Source organism: Lissotriton vulgaris, chromosome 2_1, assembly GCF_964263255.1.
Source record: "Lissotriton vulgaris chromosome 2_1, aLisVul1.2, whole genome shotgun sequence".
NCBI lineage: Eukaryota > Metazoa > Chordata > Amphibia > Caudata > Salamandridae > Lissotriton > Lissotriton vulgaris.
In genome coordinates, this window is record NC_141687.1 from 1,526,602,703 (window position 1) to 1,526,623,192 (window position 20,490).

The window sequence follows — 20,490 nt, forward strand, 5'->3', positions numbered from 1 at the left end:
TCTGCATTTTACACTTTTAACTGGCAGCCTACGCTGTGATCCACTGAGTGGTTGGTAACCCAGTGATACGTCTACCCTCATTCGGAGGGCGTGGACTCCACTCTTTTATAGGAAACAAGCCTCTAGTCATTTCACGTGTGGCCCCTGGAAACATAAATCTACTCTAATGCACGTGACTGGAAGTATTAACAACACATATTTATTTGTAAGCGCACGTTCACCCAGAAGGGCATCTTGGCGCTGAACAACAGATATTCATTTCACCCAACTCAATTGTACTCATGTTATCGACCTTAGTAGGAGCAAAGGCTGAGTGCACTGGCTGGAATTTGATCCAGTGGCCATGTGGCAAAAGACAGGCCCCTACAGTGGACCTATTAGTCTACTAAGCCACCGGAAGTATTAGCTACCCATGGAAGTCACTTCCGGTGACAAGTCACAGATGTGAAAGGTCAGAAGCTATACAGAGGCAGATGAAGAGAGAGTCACCGCAATCCAGCTTCTTTCTCCCATCTTATGCATTTGCTAAAACGCAGAACACTCACCAAGGAAACGCAGAAGGGAGTGGCTAACAATATTTTTAGCTTCAATGGACGGGCGGCTACTCATTTTCATCGAAGGCTACATAACTTTGAAACAGTTTCTCACAAATCAGAATAATGCAGCTTTCCCTCCTCCCAGTAAAACACCACTCTCGTTTTCTGTAGGGCACTGACCGCCAGTGTCTGTCCGACTGCTGGTGCAAGGGCATGGCAGGCTCCCCACAGAGAACCAGATGATTGCCACATTTAGAGGACACCCAGTGATGGCAAGGCCTATGAAAATTTGGGAGATCTCTGTGACAAGGACAAGCCCCATGCTTTGTTTTCAAGATCTCCACGCAAAGGCAACAGGCATGTCACATTTTCAGGACACCCACAGCAAATGTCTGGCGTATGCTAACTTACAGCAGAGGCAATTTACATATAATGAGCTGAATTAGCATTATTTGCATGAGAGGGTCATCTGCAATCCCGCCTCAGGTTTGAAGAAAATGCTGGCCTCCCCTGGGTTAAACTCCAAGGCCCACGTGCCAAGTTCCAATCACTCCTTTATGGTATTCCAGGATTATCTGCTCTCTCTGACACCGGGACACCACCTTCACACACCCTCACCCTCACTCACCCTCACACCCTCAACCTCACAACCCACTCAACCTCACCCTCACACCCCCCCACCCTTACCCCCTTACACACCGTCTCACACACCGTCTCACACCCTCACCCTCACAGACCCTCACCCTCACAGACCCTCACCCTCACAGACCCTCACCCTCACAGACCCTCACCCTCACAGACCCTCACCCTCACACACCCTCACTCACCCTCACAACCCCTCACCCTAACAACCACTCACCCTCACACACACTCACACACCCTCACCAGCATAGCATAGCAAAACATAGCATAACATAAAAAGCACGGGATAGCAAAACATAGCATAGCAAAACATAGCATAACAAAACAAAGCATAGGATAGCAAACCAAAACATAGCATAACAAAACAAAGCATGGCATAGCAAAACACAACAAAGCATGGCATAACAAAACACAACAAAACTTAGCAGAACATAAAACATAGAATAACAAAACAAAGCATAGCATTACATAACAAAGCATAGCAAAACATAACATAAAACAAAGTATAGCATAACAAAACATAGCATAACATAAAGCATAGCATAACATAAAACAAAGTATAGCATAACAAAACCTAGCATAACAAAACACAACAAAACATAGCATAGCATAAAAAAACACAACAAAACATAGCATTGCAAAGCATAGCAAAACAAAGCATAACAAAACACAACATAGCATAGCAAAACAGCATAACAAAGCATAGCATACCATAACAAAACATAGCATAGCAAAACATAGCATAGCAAAACATAGCATAATAAAACACAACAAAACATAGCATAACAAAACATAGCATAACATAAAGCACAACATAAAACAAAGCATAGCATAACGAAACACAACAAAGCATAGCATAACAAAACACAACAAAACATAGCATTGCAAAGCATAGCAAAACATAGCATAACAAAACACAACAAAACATAGCATAGCATAACAAAACACAATATAGCATAACAAAACAGCATAACAAAGCATAACAAAACAGCATAGCAAAACAAAGCATAGCATAATAAAACACAACAAAACATAGCATAACAAAACATAGCATAGCAAAACAACAAAACATAGCATAACAAAACACAACATAGCATAGCATAACAAAACACAACATAGCATAGCATACCAAAACACAACATAGCATAGCATAACAAAACAAAGCATAGGATAGCAAAACGAAACATAGCATAACAAAACATAATATAACAAAACATAGCATAACAAAACACAACACATAGCATAACTAAACATAGCAAAACACAACAAAACATAGCATAGCTTAACAAAACACAACACATAGCATAGCAAAACAAAACATATACTAGCATAGCAAAACATAGCATACCAAACACAACAAAACATAGCATAGCATAGCATAACAAAACATAGCAAAACAACAAAACATAGCATAACAAAACACAACATAGCATAACAAAACACAACATAGCATAACAAAACACAACATAGCATAACAAAACACAACATAGCATAACAAAACACAACATAGCTTAACCTCATAGATGCTATTAAACATTCCTCCCCAGTGCTGCGCTGTCCATTGGAACTAGTGCTGAATGGACGTCCAATGGTCGTGCGCAGCACTGGGGAGGTAGTGCTGCCGTCGGCCAATGCACCGAGGCAGCACTTAAGGGGTTAACAAAACAAAGCATAGGATAGCAAAACGAAACATAGCATAACAAAACATAATATAACAAAACATAGCATAACAAAACACAACACATAGCATAACTAAACATAGCAAAACACAACAAAACATAGCATAGCTTAACAAAACACAACACATAGCATAGCAAAACAAAACATATACTAGCATAGCAAAACATAGCATACCAAACACAACAAAACATAGCATAGCATAACAAAACATAGCATAGCAAAACAAAGCATAGCATAATTAAACACAACAAAACATAGCATAACAAAATTATGAGATACTGTCAGCGCGGCTTCAAGATTTCATTCTGTATTGATCTGTGATGCTTGAATGCTGAACCGGCGTGACCGTAATGTCATGATAAATTGATTGTTCTTTGTACTGTACTTTGAAAACTATAAAATGCTAATAAACAGATTTGACCAAAAAAAAAAACATAGCATAACAAAGCATAGCATAGCAAAACATAGCATAGCAAAACATAGCATAGCAAAACATAGCATAGCAAAACATAGCAAAGCAAAACATAACAAATCAAAGCATAGGATAGCAAAAAATAGCATAACACAACAAAACATAGGATAGCAAAACATAGCATAGCAAAACATAGCATAGCAAAACACAGCATGCCATAGCATAACAAATCAAAGCATAGGATAGCAAAAAATAGCATAACACAACAAAACATAGGATAGCAAAACAAAACATAGCATAGCATACAGCATCACTCCGCACCACCATAGCATCACTCAGGGGCACCATAGCATCACTCAGGGGCACCACAGCATCACTATGCGCTACCACAGCATCAATGAACGCCACAGCATCACTCGTTCGCCATCACAACATCACTCAGCACCACCACAGCATCAATCTGTGCAACCATTCAACAACACCTGGTTCACATATATTCTCTCAATGTTTCAAGCTTTATTACAAATGTAACAAAAAGATGTTCATATTTCACTTCTGTTCTTGGATTTTCTTCACAATAAAATACACTGAACATAATCTTCACAAAAGTTATTTACAAAACTTTAAGCTATTGCCATTATAAATTACAATAACTCATTTAAGTATTAATTATTGAAGAAAAATTAAAAGCCATTGTTATTTGTAATATCAATACATGTAAGTCACGTAAATACAACACATATTGCATTACAAATGCTATAGGTGTCACATTTGCGAACGTTATGACTATTGGCATTGTAAATGACAAAGCTATTAATTTCGCGATTTTCAAAAACAAAACAAATAAAAAATGTGTCATTTACAATACCAATTGCTCAAACTTTCCTAATGCGAGACTTATTGCATTGCAAATGCTTGTTTACATAGCATTAGAGCAGGACGTGGATTGACACTTACATGATCGGGCCTGCTTGCCTACGGCGCTCCCTTCGCCGTCTGATGGTTCTGCTGCTTCTGTGTCCAGGCCCAGCTCTTTCGCACTTTCATCTGTGAGCAGACTAACAGCTTGCGTGATGTCCCCATTACTCGCCTTGAATAAAGCACATTCGGACATGAGCACTGGCGTCTCAATGAAAAACACAGAGTAAAAACTCATGTTCCATAAAATACATTTATCACCATGAGTACGTCATTGTTAGCTCACTTAGCGATACCAATATTCTCTGTTGTTTGAGGTACACAAAATTGAAGAATACAACAAAATAAAGTAAAAAAAGAAAGTAAAGAAAAAAAATGGGAAAAGAAAAAAAATAGAATAGTCAGGCCTTTATTTGTGGTCTGAGTAAAAGCTGCTGCAGCTTAGGAAATCACCACTTCAATGTAAAATAAGAAAATGACTGTACATAACTTTAGAGTGGATAGCAATGGACAGGGTTTTCCGGCATTGGTCTCAGTGCATACCAGATCTCCAGGAATACCACCAACTATGTAATCACATTCCATGTAGATCTATCATTTCGAATGATATCATTTGGATATCTTGAAAATGTGTCATGGAAGCAGCCCTCCTTGGCCTATACTGGACATCACTTTCCCAGAACTATTTCAATATATCTAAAGACACTTCAGCAGTGTTATTTAGAACTCGAGAAACTGATTTTAATACAGGTAATATGCAAGACACATATAAGCAAGTTCCACAGCTCTTAATATGGCTATAAATCTGATTCACAAGAAAGGCAGACCGAAAATTCCAGTATCAGTGACCCTGGAGTGAAGAAATGTGTCTAAGAAGCGCTGCTTTACAGGTAGCACATCGATAATTTTGATAATATTTTAACAAACTGTTACAGTAGTGTTCTTATAAGAGACTCAATTTCCTCCATGTTTTACATTCCCACATCCTTGTGTTTTGAGGTCGTTTGCCGAACAGCCAGCGCAAAGCTGTCTGGTTCTAAAAGACCTATTGTGTACCAACACTGGGATTACAGTGCACCCATTACTTACCACTTGCCGCCTTTGTCACCGTCATTCACTTGCTTCTTACTCAAAGGTTTGCATTTCCATTTCTTTCCTTTGTCTCTCCCCGGAAGCATAACCTCTTAACCATTCTTTTGATTGGTGGGCTTGTATGCGTGCACTGGTCATTTTAACTGAACTACTTTTTTTCCTTCTTGGCTAAGCAGTTCATGAGGGTGCGTCTGCTTTTCAGATTTCTCCTTTGTGTGCATCTCCCCCTAGCAAAATTCCGTGTTGCTCTCTCCCTCACGTGCTGCTCTCTCTCCCGTGCTTCTCCCAAATCTCCCTCGCACATACTCTTGCTGTCTCCCTCATGAGCATCTCCAGACTCACACTTTGCTCTCTCCCTCATGTCCTTCTACTTCCCCACTCCCTCTATTTCTCGGTCCCTCGTGTGCTGCTTTTCCAAGATCTATTCGCTTTGCCAATTAATGTTATACAGGGGAGTGAAGCTAAAACTAATGTAATGAACTGATAAACATTTATTCACAAGCCCAAAGTTAAAACATACTATAAAATAAATGCACACACTTTGTGGGACATCTAGTACCGTTTCGTACACGCCTGCGTTATACACTGCATCAGTATATGGCTTGGAAACGTGTTTCGGCTACAGCACAGCGAGAACTGGCCTAGGAGGCTGAAACCACACCGGCTGCAACCACTTACTTCGTTTTCTGGGACGATAACGTATCTGTGGTAGAGCTGTTTTTAGCTTGCCATTTTCAATGTGGGTGTGGGGGCGAGGGAGAAAGCACTTTAAAAATAGACCAGCAAGGCATGAGAAACGTGTCTGCTGCCATGGGCATCGCAGGGCTGGGCAACTGGGCCTGGTACAGCGTCTGTAAGTGTTACACTACTTACCATTCCCAGATTACGTGTCTGATGTAAACATAGGAAAGGGATCTTCCAATCTGCCTTGCCCTTACCCTTTTCAATGCACTACAAGACAGTCCAACTCCCATTACCAACTCCCATTACCAACTTCCATTAGTTTATGCAGTTTTCTTCCAATACTGAACGAAACTTCAATATGCTTCCTCTTGTACTGCTTGTTACTAATGCTGTGAACGATCCTTGAATGTGCATTATCTTGTGCATTATCTTGAGCATTACGTTTTAAGTATGTCAAGAGGTCGCAACCTTCCACCATCTTGTGCAGCTCTTCAACAACGCGTCAAGAGTTCGTCCAACTGACATTGTATTCTATAGTGCTCTTCTAGTACTGAAAGAATGTGCCAAGGTAGCATGTGCACCGTGGTACCATCACACTAGCTAACACTAAGGTTCTCGTCCCAGCAAACACCCGAACACAGTGATGCCTGTCCCTCGGCAACGTTCTTCAGAACAGAACTGGATTCTGTTTCTCAGCTGCTCGAACTTGCATGAGGTTAGCGTTTAGTTGGGAACGGTTTAGGATAGTCGGATAAGTGAGTGCAAGAAAGAAGATGAGCAGCAAAAACAGACGACATATAACAAATCAAGTATTAACAAAAAATACAACTGTGCAGCATTACAAATTAAACACAGACCAGGGACCTAAACACAGAAGTTTCTCAACAACTAAACTCAAAAATAACATTAACTGAAATAAAATTAGCAATCGCTGCTTTACCGTTAGGAAAAGCAGTCGGAGAGGACTGTTTACCTTTGGAAATATATAAAACCTGTGCTCAAGAATTGTTACCACTCTTGGAAGAAGTGATCAACTCAATACTTACATCTAAGAAAGCACCATCATCTTGGAAAATAGCTAAAATAGTCTTCTTCCTCAAAAAAGGCAAACCCGAAAAAGAATGCGGCTCGTATCGGCCAATCTCTTTGCTCAATTCAGACGTTAAGATTTTTTCTAAGATCCTAGCTAATCGGCTTGCTCCCATCATGCCAGATATGGTTAACTTACAACAACATGGCTTTGTGATGGGGAGAGACACCACTGCCCATGTAAATATGGAAATTACAGCTTTCGATGTTGCTGAGACTATTCACACCCCACTCGGTATGATCATGTTAGATGCGGAAAAGGCATTTGACCGAGTGGGGTGGGAATATTTGTGGGAAGTGTTAAAGAAAATGGGTATCTCCAGACCATTCCTGGACTGGGTTTGCTCATTATACGATAATCCACTGGCTAAGACTAGCTATGGGGGAAAAGACTCAGCTAACTTCAAGATAGGAAGAGGAACAAGGCAAGGCTGCCCTCTCTCCCCATTACTATTTGCTCTATCTCTTGAACCTTTTTTAAATGCGCTAATGGAACAGGTTAATATCACTCCAGTATACCACGGCGAAAAGAGCCTCAAACTAACAGCTTTTGCTGATGATATTGCGATATATACAACAGACATAAACAAGGCAATGCCTGAGATAATTGAAGAAGTGACAAAATTCGGCAATGTATCAGGTTACAAATTAAATGTGAGCAAAACACAAATTATTGCTAACTATCTCCCAGAAGAACCTACATATGATATATGTCAAAATGCTACTTATTTAGGAATTAAATTAGCTGCCAACGTTGAGAACATATTAAGTATGAATTATGAATCTTTACTAAAAGAAACTGCTCTAACTTTCAAAAAGTGGCATAAGATACCACTTAGCTTAATAGGGCGACTTAACATGATAAAAATGAAGATATTACCTAAAATACTTTATTTATTTAGGGCTACACCTTTACAACCTAACAAACTTTTTTTTTTTAAACTCGATGGCATATGTAGCAGCTTCTTATGGGGATTTAAGAAAGCTCGTAGGGCTATAAAGCTTCTGGAACTACCAATAGCAAAAGGCGGTCTTACATTTCCTGATTTTAATTTGTACTTTTTTGCAACTTTTTTTCGTCGAATATGAAGTTTAATGAAATACGAAAGTCCTCTATTTTCCATCACTACATGCTAGGGCCAGATAGTAACCAATTTGTGTTTCGCGTACATGATCCGAACTATTTCAAACAAGTTAAATTTAAGACGGCCAAACATATTAAAAAAATCTGGGATCAAATTTTGTCTATTGACAAAAGCTCATTTTTTAATGCTGAACTTAGACTCTGGAACAATCCAGGCCTTCCTGGTATCTTTTCAGATGGGACAGGAAACCGCTGGATCAGACCTGGTATCAATACACTGGGAGACCTTTACGGTTCAAAAGGAATTTTAGATTTTGAAAGATTGAAACTAACAAATGGTCTAACAAACGATATGTACTTTAAATACATGCAAATAAGACTTTTTCTTTAGTAAAATGAAAATAACTGAAATAACACAATCGGACTTATTAGCCTGTTTATATTCAGAAAAAACAAAATCATTAATAAGCTTGGGTTATCAACATCTAGCTAATGGCAAGTGTGATGACACTATCAAAATTGCAACTAAATGGTCTGATAGACTTAATATGGATATCAATCCTATACAGATTGCAGCGGCACTATCCCATATAAATATTATAGTACACTCTTCCAATCTTAGACTACAATTATATAGAACAATCACACAACTTTACTACACCCCACAAAGAATATCTACCTGGATTCAGGGGAATTCAGCAACTGATAAAACTAAATGTCCAAAATGCGATCTGTATGCAGCTGGATTAGAACACATGTTGTTCTCTTGTCCTAAATTATCTATATATTGGAAAGGAATAATGGAGCTCTTAAAACGCAAACAAATTACAACTCCAGTGCTTTCTGCACACTTTGTTCTATTAGACATCCAAGAAACTAATTGCTTGAATAAGGACCTCTTAACTATGCTCTTTGCATGTGCTAGATTAGTTATAGCTAGAACATGGATATCTAAGGATACCCATAATGTTTCAGAATGGTGCGCTTTGGTCAGCGAAATAAGAATTATGGAACTTACACTAGCAAAACAGAGGCCCAAAAGCCTTTAAAAAAAGGAAAAGATTTGGAAACATTTTTTCGAACTTTAAGAAACGGAATTTCTTAATTATGACTATCTACTATTCGTTTGGCATAATATACAATTATTTAAAATGTATTGTATAGTTTTGCCTCTTGTTTTCTCTTTTTTCAGTTGCTCTTTTTGATTGCTAAAGATTTACTTTATGATAATATTCTGTCATACCATTGATATGTGAACTCATGTGTATTTTTTTTTCTTGCAATAATAAACATACTTTAAAAAAAAAAATTAAACACAGACCTCCCCAAGATGGATGTGAAAAGTGTGCAAAGGCCTAAAATCTTGCAAAACAGCACTCCGCCTGGTAGGAATTGCTGTGGAAACTTCCACAGACTGTGCATGCAGTTCTACTTGACAGGCACAAAGGAAAGGCAGAGTCTCTGGTTTTGCAGTAGTTCTCATTTGTTAAATCATCAGGAGAACAGGGCAGGTGGTGAGGTCAGATATTGAAATGAAAGAACGACACTGGTTACATGGTCAGTGGAGAGCGGCGTACGGTTGGTCCATGGCTCAGAAGGATTGAGGGGGCACTCGTGGTAAAGGACACACATAAGGATGATTCTGTACCCTCTTGTTCGAACACAAAAAAACAAAACAAAGGTACAGCTAAGATCGAGGCAGCAGACATCCGCTTCTTGCCTGCTTCAATATTTTCTATCATTCCTCCTTTCCAATCCTGCCTCTTTAGAACAGCAGTCTCTGCAGTGCCCCCATTGTGATCAAGACTGGAGCGCTGGCTTTGATGGGGAAAAAAAAGGTGAATCGTTTTTTTTGTCTCCAAGGTCCTATATTCCTTCAAATCAGATCAGCTTCATGCAGTTCAACATCCCTAAGTATGTAGTCATAATGTGTAGTCAAATACCACTTTGGCGGCTTAAATTAAGCAGTGACCTAGCCTGAAAATCATTAGTCTAACTTGTGGGTTTCACTAATCGTTCTCTCGGTTACCAGTATATGTGCCCCCCTCTTCTTAAGAGGCTGCTGAGGATGGACATTATGGCGAGTAAACAGGTGTCTGATTGTTTGAATTTGTGACTGCTTAATTATCATATAATAGGATTCCATTAAGTTTTACTTTTCTGTTCAGGATGCTGACTGTCTTTAGGGCGTGGTGGTGTGAGAACACATGGGCAATGTGCCCATCTCACCCACCACAGGCAGACAAACATACCCTACGTCTTCAGGGCTTATGACTAAACCTAAAATGCAGGTGAAGTGTAACCAGTGCCAGCAATCTGGATATTCTGATTAGCTGTCCAAATCATAGCATTCTAAAGGGGCTGCTGATAAACATTGAGGCATTTGTCATTACTACCACAAAGTGATGCAGGAAATAAGAACCTGGGGTTTAATGTAAATGCCACTATTCCACCTAGTCCTTCCCGAGGGTGTGAATACAGAACGGCATGCCGGGGGAAACATGTGTGTAAAAATGCTTCCCTTCGGCCTGTTTCTTCACAGTTCACCAGCAAGAAATAAAATATTACCGGAAACAAAAAAAATGCCCCACAGACTAAAACGGCCTGTTTTTCCGGACATCAGAGAGCCTTTTTAGAAGTCAGCAAGGCAGATTACTAGACCAAATTGAGTTGAACAAGACTCAGTGCTACCGTAGATAACTACTTTTCAGCATAAAATGGCACTACGAGGAACATTTTATGAACATACCACTGTGGAGAAAAGCATTTGAAACGAATTGAATTTTTAAGGTCATCATAGCACAAGCAACAAGTATTTGCAATGCAACAGGTCTCCCAATTGAAAGATGTTTTGTAAATGACAATGCCTTTTATTTATGTGTTTAAAAACCTGCAATAATGAAAGGCATTGTCATTTACAATATCAATAGGTCAAAGTTTCTAAAATGGGAGACCTATTGCATGTGCCCCATGCTGCACTTTCCCGTTAATAGAGGCCACTCCCCTTTCTATGCACAAGACATGTCTAAAGAAAGGTCAGCGGCAGTTATTAAAGTGAAAGCGTGGTATGGGGCACTTTTACCAAAAGAAACCATCTGCTTGTCAAGTTGGCAAATACATGCGTTTTTGTAAAAGCGCCATGTGAAAACGTGCATGGCACCCTGAATGTTGCAGGAAAGCATGTTGTGCCTGCAGTAGGAGAAATTCATCAAAGAAAATAGTGCTTCACAGACTAAATAAGACGTGCAGTGTAACAACCGAAGTAAAAGGGTCAGTCCTCATGGGAGATTACAAATGAACTGCTTCAACAAAAGAGGAGGGGACCAAGGAGCTTTTTAAGGTCCAGTGTCCATGCTCCTTAATTATAAATGTATACCAAAAAAGGGAACACTGTTCCTAATGCAAGGTGCAAAAGTCACCCATGCAAAAGGGTGCAAAAAAGTAATCCGTTAAAAACCAGGGGAAGAAAAGAGAAAGAACAGGGATCCTAGGTAACAGTCCCCACTAGTGATAGGATAACCATCTTGTTGTCCTCTGTTGCCCTCACACACCCCGAAAGGTGTCATACTTCATCATTGGGCAGTTGCTCCTCGTAGGGCCGGCGCTGCAATCCCCTATGGGTCCCCCGAAGGGTCTCTTTATCTGAGATCTTTTTAGGACTGCCGGTTGATGCATGTGGGTGTGTGGGGTGTGGGGAATGGGTTCAATTGAGGGTAATAAATTGACGTGCAAGTGTGATAAAAATAGGGTCACCATGCAGCGAAGGTAAATTGGTGTACCCAGAGTAGACTCAACTACTAATTAAAATCTAGCCCCACTAGCATACTATGCCCGGGCATAGAACAACATAGGTCAACATGTTTCGAGCCTGTATTGCCAGAAGGATTGTTGGCGCTTCTTCAGGACCAGTGGGGCTAGATTTTAATTAGTAGTTTAGTCTACTCTGGGTACACCAATTTACCTTCGCTGCATGGTGACCCTATTTTTATCACACTTGCACGTCAATTTATTACCCTCAATGGAACCCATTCCCCACACCCCACACACCCACATGCATCAACCGGCAGTCCTAAAAAGATCTCCGATAAAGAGACCCTTCGGGGGACCCATAGGGGATTGCAGCGCCGGCCCTACGAGGAGCAACTGCCCAATGATGAAGCATGACACCTTTCGGGGTGTGTGAGGGCAACAGAGGACAACAAGATGGTTTTCCTATCACTAGTGGGGACGGTTACCTAGGATCCCTGTTCTTTCTCTTTTCTTCCCCTGGTTTTAAACGGGTGACTTTTTTGCACCCTTTTGCATGGGTGACTTTTGCACCTTGTATTAGGAACAGTTTTCCCTTTTTTGGTATAGATTACAAATGAAGACAAGGCAGTACTAAGGGGGGGACCAACAAGCCTATTAATGAATCAGAAGCCACCATTTCGAAGGACAATGACGCAAGCCAATGAGAAATATGGGCGTAGAGTGGGTGGTGCTTCAAGTCCATACTCCAATACAGCATGCCTCGCAGAGCAGCACATGTGCTGGCCAGGCTCGACCTAAAAATATAATTGAGAAAATAACATACTTTAAGGGGGGAAGGTATCTACCGGATATTGTTTAAGAACTGGTAAGGGATTAAGTAGAGACTATGTCAGTTTTAGATTAAGGGTTACAGTTGAGATAGTGTAAGGGCAAAGCGGATGATTAAGGTCACAATAATTTTAGTATGGCCCCAATACATTTTCTTCAAATAGGAATTTGCTGGAGAATTGACAGTGTGGTCTAGTGTTAATAAAAAATGTTTAATTTTTTAGGAATCCTACTTTGTTCTTCATATTAATTTTTCAGCCGAAATGCATGGTTTCACTTCAACATACTCCCTGTTCAGCAGGTCCCTGCCACCTGTTACACTGGATGGCCAATACTGCAGTTCTTGCCAGTCTGCCACATGGAGTTTCCCTCGCCCAAATCCATGTTAGCCATTCAAAACATTCAACAAAAGCACACAGACACTCCTTCCTTGTCCCTCTGGCTCCATAAAGCCTCCGTGTGTGCTGCTTACTATTGCCACCACTCTGTGTTCCTCATCCTGTACCATAATGAAGTTGGATAAGCCACTATGTTGTAACACAAGCTGTAGCTTTCATCTCTAAACATTTCTGATATTTGATCAAGTTTCCCTTTTGAAATAAGGCATAAACAAATGCAAAGCATGTCGTTTCACAACAGGTCAGTTAGTGTCAAGCATTCAACCTGGCATTTAAAAGTAGGGGCTTTTTGAGGCTATTCACAACTTAAACACACCTTCATCAGATTGTAAGAGACGATATACAACTGCAAATTGCACATTTTATTAAAAAGTCAACAGTAGCTAAGGCACGCAGGCCAAATGATATAGGACAGAGCGAGTCCTTCACTCTAGATCACCTAACATGAACAGGTGCATGTTCATTCAGTAAGCGTGAGTTAAGCAAACTCCTAAGTCACTAGCCCCAACAGCCCCTCAAGGGGCTCATATTCCTAAAAGAATCCTTGAAATGTGTCCTTTTAGGTCGAAGCCTACCAGTTGCACAGACATCTTCGTGATATTCCGAAACCTTCCCTGGGAATGCATTCCTCCAATTGTTTGACATTGGCTTTGTGATTTGTAACTCACATTTGCTTGCTTTCTGGTTGCTTGCTTTATGCGTTTTAGGCTGTCCAGCACGTCTTTGTCCCTCCTATGAGCATAGCCTGTTAACCACTGCTCCTTGTAGTCTTCCACAAGTGCTCGCTTTCAGTAAATGGCCCTTTAAATTTTGTTGTTATATTGTCACCTTTGCTGTACATTAGACCAAGATCAAATTCAGGCTACGTCTTCCAGGGAGCTTAATGTTTAGATTTCTTTCTCCAACTTCAAAGTGTGAGGATTTATAAGACAATCCTGCTGAGAGGAAAGGCTATAGGATGTTATTTTTTCTAGCACATAACAAAATGTAAATGTCTAAGTGAACTGTTAAAATATTTCAGATTCTATCACAATTTGAAAAGCACAAATGAAGCACTTTAACCCCTTCCATGCGGCCGCGATTCTGCGCCTGTGCGGCAGAATCGCGAGTGGGCGGGTTCATGGCGGCCCCCAGCCGTCATCAGCACACGAGCACCGTAGTGCATGACGGCTGGGGGCCGTCATCAGCATGGAAGGGGTTAAAAAAGAAAAAAATTCTGATGTGTGGAGGAAATAAATATTTATACGATCAAAACAAATCCATACACTTGGTGACACCCTTTCCACACTATTTCATTTGAACGCTGTAAGTTTTATCAGTAAAACTGTATGTCTATGCAAATGTAATGTCATTTCAATTGAAAATGCAATGTCTGTATTGGCAATGAGCTACCATGCCATGCATACTCCTCTCTACAAAACGACTCTATTCCAGTCCACTCTACTCTACTCTACTACACTCCAGAACACACTACGATGTTCTACTCCCCTCTATGCTACCCCACTCCACTGATGCCACTCGACTCTATGATACTCCACCTAATGAAATCATGACACTGTTCGCCACTCCACTTGCATCACTTCACGATATTCTGAGACTCTATGCCACTGCACTCTACAATGCTTTACTGCACTCAACACTACTCCACTATAAAACACTTTACTCCACTCTATGCTACACCACTCTACACCCCTCCACTTCACTGACACTACTTCACTGGACTCTACAATACTCCATTCGAAGACACTCTAATCCATGACAGTAGACCTACCTCTATGCCACTTTACTCTAGGTCACTCTAGGACACTCCACTCTACCACACGACACTCCACTCTATTCCACAAACGTTTAGCCATGCTGAATAGCAGTCACTCTGATGTGCAACACAGCTAAAACACATTGGCAAAGACAATAGCTCTTGCATAGGTGTGACCTATTGGCTTTGCCAATGCTTGTTCAATCTGCACCAAAATCTTACTTTGTGCAGGCCTTACTTAGCCATTTCTTAAGGGGAACTCCATCACCACAATCATTTCCTAACAACCTGGAAGAAGGTCAGGCCTAATAAATGACATGTTGCTTAATACCTTGACATAAGCACCTTACTAACCTTTAGCGCATCGTGCAGGAATGAGGAGTTCTGGATGCCAGTTATCTCCCTCAGCTGGTTCAACACCATTTGAGCATTCTGAAAAAGGAAACAAGGATTAGACACTGGGAAAAGGTTAAATCCTTTACTCTTGTCCAAAACACGCCCCTCCCACTTTGGCATTAAACACATAGGTCAAAGGTTCGCGTAATTCAGACGACTTTCAGACAAACAGCCGTTAGCAGATGCGGGTTCATACCTCTAGTGGCAAAAGTGAATCTATGGGTCCCGAAAATGAGTGAACGTCCTCGTCATAGCCAAGGACCAGTTTCTTACTCATAGATGGGGTCATTAACTGCCACAAAGAGTTGGAAAATCTGTTAAACCGCTGAGAAATACAAATCTGCAACAAGCCCCTGAATCTTTGTTTTTCAACTAAACATTTGAATCAAATAATGATTTTTATTGACTCTCCAAAGGAAAAAAAACAGCATGATTCAACTCGCGAAGCAGTACAATATTCTCGTTGGATTAAAGAATAGTTTTTATTTAGTTCGCAAAAATCATCCGCATTAAAAAGGGGGATTTCCAGAAAAAAAGACACTACGAATGGAGCAGAAAGACTAAAATAGGTGCTTAGCTCTATGCTCGAGCAGAGCCAGTGACACGAAGGAATGTGGAACGGCCGATGACAAAGGCTATTTTAGGCCCGTCTGCAAGAGCCACTTGTGTTTGTCATTCCTCAGTCACAATCAGCCGCCAGAAATACTAGTGTGAGCCTCTGAGGAACCGATGCCGGAGGTTTCTCATCTGCTAAATACGGATGTTCGCGACGGTCCAGTGTGCTGCGAGACATGGGCAGGGTAGGCAACACAAATTGATAATTTCAAAAATGGATATACACATCTGGATTGTTAGGGCATGTAGACAAGTGGACATGTGTGCCCTGCTGAGGATGGAAAGAACTAAAATTTATAATCTTAGCGAATCTGTACAGATAAGTTAAGAAGGGCACGGGTGATAAAAGCCATGATTGTGTGGGTACAGAAAATAAGGACATAGAATACATACGAAAACACTAATTGTCTGGAATACACGTACATAAAGGCAGGGCTCACGTCAGTGATGACACATGGGTGTGGCTCAGCATGCGGAGGGGCGGGGGGGGGGGGGGGGTGTAAACACTTAATGGGAAAAAAACCAAAGGTTAAAGCGAAGTTATAGTTAGGAAAACGTTATTTATTCTCTCTATATAAACCCAACTTAAACTATAGAAACTTTAGAAATTCCAAATTTATAGTTCAAACTTAAATGCATAATTTTCTCACCACCTGTTGTAACTTACATTTATAATGTACTCTGCACCTTCAATTTTCTACAACTAATGCGTCTACAGACCCAATATTGTCACCTCACTTGCCAGCTCACTTGCCTCACTGCATCAACTATAACTCGCCACTCCGCCATGCATAGCGTTCTCAGAAATGATGACGTTTGACATGCCATAACTGTTATAAATGCTATGATTTTGCATTGTATAAGAAGTTATATAATAAGCAAGGGTATAACCATTGTTTGGAGAAAAGGGAAGTTATATAGTTAATGTAGTGTGGCGAATGAGGTGACAAGGTTGTGTACAGAAGTGCCACAAGTTAAACTAAATGGAAGGTGGTGAGTACAGTATAACATTAAGTTACAAGAGGTGGTGAGTAAATTATAAACTTAGGTTGGAACTATAACTTTAGAACTTCTAAAGCTTGTATAGCTTAAGTTAGGTTTGTATAGAAATAATCAATAACGTTGTTTGACTATAACAGCTTTAATCTGCTTTTTTCATTAAATTAAATTATTTTAATTTTTTTTTATAAAAATGTGTTTCAAATCGTAGTGTCGGGTGTCATTCAATTGAGTGTCGTAAAGTGGAGTATCAGAGTATAGTGAAGGACAATGTGATAGAGTGGAATGTTGTACAGTGAAATGGAGTGTAATGGAGTGATGTAGCGTACAAAGGAGTAAAGTGTTATACGGTGGAGGTCTGTGGTGTGTCGTATGCCGAGGAGAAGTATCATAGATTGGAGGGATGTATTGTATAGTGGAGGGGCATGTCGTACAGTTGAGTGCTGTACAGTGAGTGGAGTGTCCTAGAGAGGAATGGGGTGTCGCTGAGTAGGGTGTCGCACAGTGGCATAGCATGAAATAGAGAGTTGTACAATGTAATGGCACAAAGGGGAGTTCAGTGGAGTACACAGTCCTATAGTTCAGTGTTGTTGAGAGCACTGTCGTACAGTACAGTGACGGAGTGTCTCGTACACTGTAGTGTGGTATGGTGAAGTGCCGTAGAGTGGTATGTCGTATACTGGAGGAGAGTGATGTACAGTGGAGTACTGTGTCATATAATAGAGTGGTGTGTCATACCTACAGTGTCATACAGTCATTTAGAGTATATGGGCATAGAGTGAGTATAGTGTCAGAGTGGCATACAGTGTAGTACAGTATTGTAGAGTGGAGTTGCATAGAGTACAGTAGTGTGTCGTACAGTGGAGCGGTGTAGGATGGACTGACAGTGGCGTAGAATGAGGCAAAGTGTCATGCTTTGGAGTAGACTGGAGTTGAGTGGAGTGGCTTAACAGTGTGGAGTGAAGTAAAATAGACTGGATTTGCGTGCCAGAGTGGAATGGAGTAGAGTGGAGTGGTTTAGCGTAAAGTGTCAAACTGGAGTGGGATCTCATACAGTAAAGTGAACTGCTAAGTCGTAGACTGTTGGAAAATCTTGCACAGTACAGTGTACAGGCATAAAGTGGAGTAGAATGTACAGTGGCATACAGTGTTGTAGAGTGGACTTGTATAAAGTACAGTGTTTTCAAGTGGAGCGACATATACTGTTGTAGACAGAGGTAAAATGTTGTCCTGTAGAAGTGGAATAGCGTAAGTGTAGTGTAGTGGTGTACAGTGGACTAGCGTCCAGTGTAGTAGTGGAGGTTCGTACAGTGGAGTGGCATATAGACGCACATTGGCATACAATGGAGAAGCTTACAGTAGAGTGGCATAGACTGGAATGACGTGGAGTATAGTGGCGTACAGTGGAGGGACATAACTGGGAGTACCATATAGTGAAACAGAATGAAGTGGAGTGCTGTAAAATGGAGGGTTGTACATTAGAATAGCGTAAGTAGTGTATAGTGGAGTGGCGTAGAGCAGACTGGTATACAAAATATCGTACAGCTGAGCTTTTTAGAGTGCAGTGGCATAGAGTGGAGTGTGGTAGAGTGGAGTGGCGTACAGTGGATTAGTATAGAGTGGAGTAGCGTAGAGTGATGTACACTGGATTAGCATAGAGTATGATACCGTACACAGTGAAGAGTTGGAGTGGAGTATAGTGGAATAGCATACAGTATACTGGAGTGCAACAGAGTGGAGTAGCATTGAGTGGAGTGACAGAGTGGAATAACGCACAGTGTAGTGTTGTAGAGTGGGATAGCGTAGCATGGAGGGGCATACATTGTAGAGCCATACAGTGCGGAATGAAGTGGTATAGAGTGTAATAGCATATTGTGGAGTGGTTAAGAGTGCAGAGGGCGTAGAGTGGAGCATGATAAAATGGACTGACATACAGTGAACTAGCGTAGAGCTGAGTGGCATACTTGAAACAGACGTAGCATGAAAGTAGGTGAACGGATATAGATGTAATCTGCCAGGAATATACATTATTCAGGTACACTTTATGAAAGTGGTAATAGAGAAATGTATTTATAAATTTTCCTTTTATTTTATAAGTAGTTTAGAGAGCACTGTGCATTCAAAAAAAGTCGTGCAGTAATTTCTTGGTATTACCGCTGTACTCCATAGACATTTATCTGAAATTTTAAATGTTAAAAATTTAAAAGACACAGTATTACACTATTTTTAAACAAGCATTGGAAAAGCCAATAGGTTTCGTCTATGCAAAATCTATTGTATTTGAAATTGTATTTCTATAGCGCTTACTACTCCTAACAACGATTCAAGTTCTTTATGACGAATACCACCCTACTATCCTACGCAAGGTTAGTGGTTAAACTAGTGGTTAATATCGGTTATTGCGATCAGTCATGTGCTCTTAAGAAACAATTACATGCATTTACTCCAGTTACTTTCGAATATATTATATTAATACCAGTTAGGTAGGATCATTAGTGGGAGCTATGGGGTTTCAGGTGAATGGTTGGTCAAGTGGATAGGCTGGTGGAGATTAGGTAATGTTAGTTTACATGGATAGGTTCAGATCCATGAAATATGGTTATCAGCCAATTGCAGAGTTACAAAAAAGATTAAGGCAGGTATGAGACTGAGAGGAGGCTATACTTGGAAAAGCAGGCATGAAGAGGACAGAAGGTAAGAAGAGCATCATTTAAGAAAGATAGGAGAGGAACCAAGTGGAAGTACATCAAGATCAGTTTTTCATGCGGGGTTTTAGTAGTATAATGGGGGGAAGTCTTTCTGAGATATCAAGCAATCGGAGGATATAAGCTGTAGAAAGAAACAACAGCATACAAAATGCTCCATATCCAGGCAGAGAGTGTATCGCCAATGCGCAGTCAGATTTATACACTTTTTTGTCAACTAATACCATCCAAGTGTCTTTTATACATGTTTGTGTAGGTGGCAATTGTAGTACATGCATTGTACATAGGAGTGAAGCAGAATGATGAAGGCCTGGGGTTCTCACATTGGAAGTACAAAGCTTGTTTCTGTGCGCAAGATGATTGCAGTGCCCAGACAGGGGAATGGCATCACAAGAAATGGAAGAGGGAGGAGATCCAGGCAGCGAAGCGAGAACAAAGGAGCCAAGGCTAGTACAGAATTCTGGCTAGATCCTTCCCATAGCACTGCCACTTAGTAGACAGCAGGGGTAAAGGGGGCTGCAGTCTGTTGTTCAGAGTGAGAAGGGCATTTTGGGTAAAACCACCCTTTTATTTCCTTCCTGGTCACTGGTTTGTGGCAGTTAATAGCCAGGAGTAGAAAGTTCATACCTCTTTATGACTTGACTCCGTCGTGGGTGCTCCAGACTAGAGACCACCCTGTTGTGAGGAGCACACTCCAACACAAAGGCAGTGTCTGCAGAACTGTCCAGAGAGGTACTCAAAAAACAGAAGCCACCCCAAGTAAGTTCTCTTGCCTGCAGAATCCTGGAAAAATATTAAGACTGCTGTTCTTTTAACATCCTGACTTGGATAATATCACCTCAATTCTGCTAAATGTGATACAAAGCCTTTCTGGTCAAACGGTTTAATCAGAAAGCAGACTGGCAC

The 20,490-nt window shown here is 40.7% G+C and overlaps 1 protein-coding gene across 7 annotated transcripts in view; it reads right to left on the reverse strand.

Moving 5' to 3' along the window:
* The window catches only part of USP28 (ubiquitin specific peptidase 28), a 504,161-nt gene that overhangs the window by 423,095 nt on the left and 60,576 nt on the right, over window positions 1–20,490 (reverse strand). For all 7 annotated transcript variants that reach the window (XM_086957384.1, XM_086957380.1, XM_086957386.1 and 4 more), the window contains exons 2-3: window positions 15,224–15,301; window positions 4,228–4,360 (exon numbers count right to left, since the gene is read on the reverse strand). In XM_086957384.1, the coding sequence (XP_086813510.1) occupies window positions 4,228–4,360; window positions 15,224–15,301 (211 nt within the window). The remainder of the gene's footprint in view (window positions 1–4,227; window positions 4,361–15,223; window positions 15,302–20,490) is intronic.